Raw genomic sequence first — 4,441 nt, 5'->3', positions numbered from 1 at the left:
ACATCATATATGCCATGTTACCTGACTATATGCTACTTGTTCTACTTGTACCATATTTGTGTATTACTTGCCTGTATTGCTTGTGTTTGTACAACTGAGAGGCCCCTCATGCTGGTGTCGGTGGGTGTTGAGGGCTGTTCTTGATGGGATGAATTGATGATGCGTTTGCATGATGATGATGATTATTGAATGAGATAATTGGAGCTCCCTGGGTAGACACAGTGATGTAGTTTCACTAGCTCCAGGCGAGGGTATGATGTATTGATATAGAATTGCTAAGGCAGAACAACTGGTGATGGTTTTGCTTATGATTCTGAGTCTGATTCGTGGAAGAGTCAGCGAGTTGGGAAACATGTGAAACATGAATTAAATTTAGCACTCCCTTATGACAGTTGCCTATTCATGGATTAGCGAGAAGCTAGGATGAATAATTGGTGAAGAAGTTTAGGATTCTTAGTGAGTTTTTATTGCAATACATTGAATTTATTTAGCACTTTTACCGTACTGGGAACCCATGGGCCCAGGATTCTCATTCCGTATATATCTCTTGTTTTTCAGATACAGGTCCAGGTGCTCAGAAGTGAGTTGTGGGTCGTCTGAGAGACGGCAAAGATCTTTATTTTCTCTACTTTGTGTTTTGCTTAGAATCTCTCCACCTTTGTTTTGGAAAGATTATATTATGTATTGAACTCTTTGAATTTGCCTATAGAGGCTCTCATGTTTCCTTCGGTAGAGATTAGGATATACTGTTGTCAACTACTTTCATACTGTACCCTAGCCAGCCTAAACTTCGCGGGTCGCGACTAGTGGCTATTTACTTATGTTTTATATATATATATATATATATATATATATATATATATATATATATATATATATATATATATATCTGTTATCTATCTCTTAATCTCCTCTACGCCTTGTCCGTATATCGTTTTCGGCTTCACGGTTTATCTTTTGTTGACGAAACGTGAGTGATACGTCTTTGCGATTTTATTTCTACTCTTTTCAGGCTTCTCGGTAATACTCCTTTCGAAATTACCTATATTTATTTATTAAAAATCCACCTGAGAGCCGTACCACCGTAATATCATTGACTTATGACTCGAACATAAGGATTTGAATATTAGGGTGTTACATTAAAACTCTTTTAATGTATTTCTGTTTGTAATCATGAGTCTAAGAGGTTTTTCTTTTTAAGTTAGGTGAGCATTTAGTGTTAAAAGTCTAGGGAGTGAACCTAATCGAAACAATCTTGGTTAGAAGCTTGGTTCGTCCTGAATAGTATTAAGAAGAATCCTACTAGAAAATTTGTGTTTGTAATCTTTGATAAAGATAGTGAAAATTCTATCATAGTTTTGATAGAGACTGAATATAGACCACATTGCACAAAATGATTAAACCAAAATACATGATTCTGTTTTCTTTTCTTTTTTGTTTAGTTTTTATTTTATTTGTTATCAGACAAAAATAAATTATTTCTTGCATAATCAGTATCACAGATACAGCAATAACAAAATTACAGAATCTGTTTTAGTATTCAAATTTAAAAACATAAAAAAAATAATCTTAATTTTAAACCTCCTACTCTACGCTATTGAAAACCTTCACTAAGATATATATTACTAAACATTCAAAGTAACCCAACTTCATTTTAATTCCTGCTTCTCATATACTACACGCACTTTTGGAGGAAAGGAAAAAAAAAAAAAAGGAATAAACATGTAGTTATTAGTACGTTGTTACTTTTATCATGTATAATTAGTACTTTTCTCAAAAGTAAAAATAAAGTACAAGCTAGAATAATCTCTTCATTGCAGTGGAGAATTTGGAGAACCCCAAACTCTCCGATCCTCCAATTTTTCTTTTACCTTCTAATACATTCCTTAATAAACAATATATATTTACAATATGGCTCATATTTCAAATTGCAATAATACAATACAATATATAAAACAATATAACATGAAAACAATATATAACAAAAAGATGATATATATAAATTAAATAAAATCAACAATTTTTGTCTGCAAGGTATTGAAGAACATTGACCTGCATTTTCAAACAGCTTATATAGCTCTCTAATTCTTCAACCATTTGTTCATTGCACATATCTTCTCCACCGGGTATCAACCTTCTTAAGCACCTCAATTTGCTATTATTATTATTATTATTATTATTATTATTGATAAACCCATCTTCATATTCTTCTCCTTTTATGTCCTTATTAACATACTTGATGGACTTTGAACTACTATTACTAGGGTTATTACTAGTTATTATTGGACCACCACTACTACTACTATGTTCATTTTGGTACCTTTGAAGGTTGGCTTTTAGAGCATTACTCCAGGCAAAACCTTGTGCCGAGAACACCATTGCCATGTCCACTTCATGCTTCACAACATTCTGAATCTCACAACAATGGCTACTCCTTTTTCCCGCCTTGATCTTCATCAATGCCGGAACCAAATAGTTCATGTAATTCCTTGTAAACACTGCTTCTTCTACCACTTTCTTGGGTTCAATCGAGTACACGCGCCTCCGCTTAGCTGCTTGCCCCTCCATATCAAGAAATTCAAAGACAAAAAAAAAGTATTTGAAGGGAAAAATGAAGAAGAGGGAGAAGAACAAGAACAAGAGGTTTTGGTGATTTATAGAAGTTGTAGGATAAAAGGGTAATTAAGTAAAGTGAAAACAAGAGAAGAGACACTAAATAATAATATGAAGCATGATTTAGGGAGTGAATAGAATAAATTAAATGAGTGAGGTTATAAGTTATAAGGTTGAAGCAAAGGAAGTAAGCTAAGTTGGAAGTATATAGGGTTTTGAGGAAGTGATTATGAAAATTTGATTTTGACATGGGTGGAGGGAGTAGGGTATGTTAGTGTAGGTGTAGCCCACAAAATAATTGGGGTCACACTCATAATATTGGAGATTGAATCATGATTACAACCCCAACCAAACATGCACGTACACTCACAAAAATTGCTCACCACACACCTTTCAAAGCAACTCCTTTTCTTTTGGGAGACTCTCTCACATAGTGCACAAACATTTGCATTTAAAAAAAAAAAAGAAAAGAATAAACTTTTATATTTTTAATTTATGTCAATTTAGCCATGATCGACAATATTCATAATAATCCGTCCAATTATTTTATTACTTCAACTTTATCTAGGTCTAATTAAAATAGAATAGATGTTAGTTGATTACTACCTAAACTATCCATTTTCTTCTTTTAGACAATGAGACTAATAATCTCGTTCTAATATAAGCATAATAAAACTTTTTCCCCCTATTCAAGAGTAGAAGTTTTTTTATGATATTCTTGTATGACTTAGATAAAACAATTCAGATAGAATATAAATAGAAATATTAACAATAATCATTCTATCTTTATATTGAACATATGAAAAATAAAAAGAATAAATCTTCTCAATTTTATTTGTAAATTAACATAATCATCCTTTAATTTTTTTTTTCTTTCACATATTTCATTCTAATCCATCAATTACAATTAAGCAAATAAAAATGAGGTAATTGGTAGCACTTAAACATGTTATAAAAAGAGAAGAATTATAGAAATGGGACAATCCTAAAAAATAAAAATGTGTATGAGTTTGTCAAAAATAATATATAAATACTAAAAATTAATCACTAATTAATTTATTTTATAAATATATATTATATATAAATACATATATAAATTAATTTATTTTTAATATATATTTTATAATAATAATTAATTTTAATAATTTAATTATTTTAGTATAGATGCATGGAAAATGAGAGAGAGAGAGAGAGAGAGAGGTATTTTGAATGGCACATGGGTTCACATGGTTGATGCTTATCACAACTACCCACATAACAGAACGGAGTCTCCAGCCATGTGCGCTCCAAAACAAGGACACCCAAACCCCACCATAAATGCCCTCACATGTATCCGCCTCTCTTTCTTCCCTTCTAATCCCTCTATTTACATTTTCATAACCAATCTCTCATTTTAAACATTTATTCAAGCTACAAATTTAAAAAATTAAATACATTGCAGTGAATATTTGAAATTATTTTTTATTCTAAATTTTAAATTCTAAAGTTTAAATACTAAATTCTAAGTCTTCTAAAAAGATAAGAATTAAAAAATAATTTTATGATAAAAGTTTAATTAATATTAACTAATTAAATATTAGTTTCCTATATTTATTATAAATATAGAACAATTATCAAGACTTAAGTCAATTATATCTACCTGCTACTTATTGGCAATGCCCCCTGACATCAATACAAATATACAATCATGGATAGCTCCGGGTCCATGTCATGAAATTTTGATAAAAGGTTTTTTATTTTCTGATACAATTCTTCGTTTTAATGACCTCAAAAGTCAAAATCATCTAATAATATGTATGTGGATTTATGATAAGAAAGGATTAAGCTA

At 30.6% G+C, this 4,441-nt stretch overlaps 1 protein-coding gene across 1 annotated transcript; it reads right to left on the bottom strand.

Annotated features, from left to right (window-relative positions):
* Positions 1–1,901: 1,901 nt before the first annotated feature.
* On the bottom strand, positions 1,902–2,968 carry LOC107637711 (transcription factor bHLH146-like). Its single transcript, XM_016341072.3, has one exon. The coding sequence runs from the start codon at positions 2,566–2,568 to the stop codon at positions 2,014–2,016; it is 555 nt and encodes a 184-aa protein (XP_016196558.1). The 5' UTR covers positions 2,569–2,968; the 3' UTR covers positions 1,902–2,013.
* Between the last annotated feature and the right edge of the window lie 1,473 nt (positions 2,969–4,441).

Source organism: Arachis ipaensis, chromosome B4 (assembly GCF_059453495.1).
Source record: "Arachis ipaensis isolate K30076 ecotype BB chromosome B4, ASM5945349v1, whole genome shotgun sequence".
NCBI lineage: Eukaryota > Viridiplantae > Streptophyta > Magnoliopsida > Fabales > Fabaceae > Arachis > Arachis ipaensis.
The sequence above is the reverse complement of the archived record's forward strand: the minus strand, read 5'-3'. Positions and strand labels throughout refer to the sequence as shown.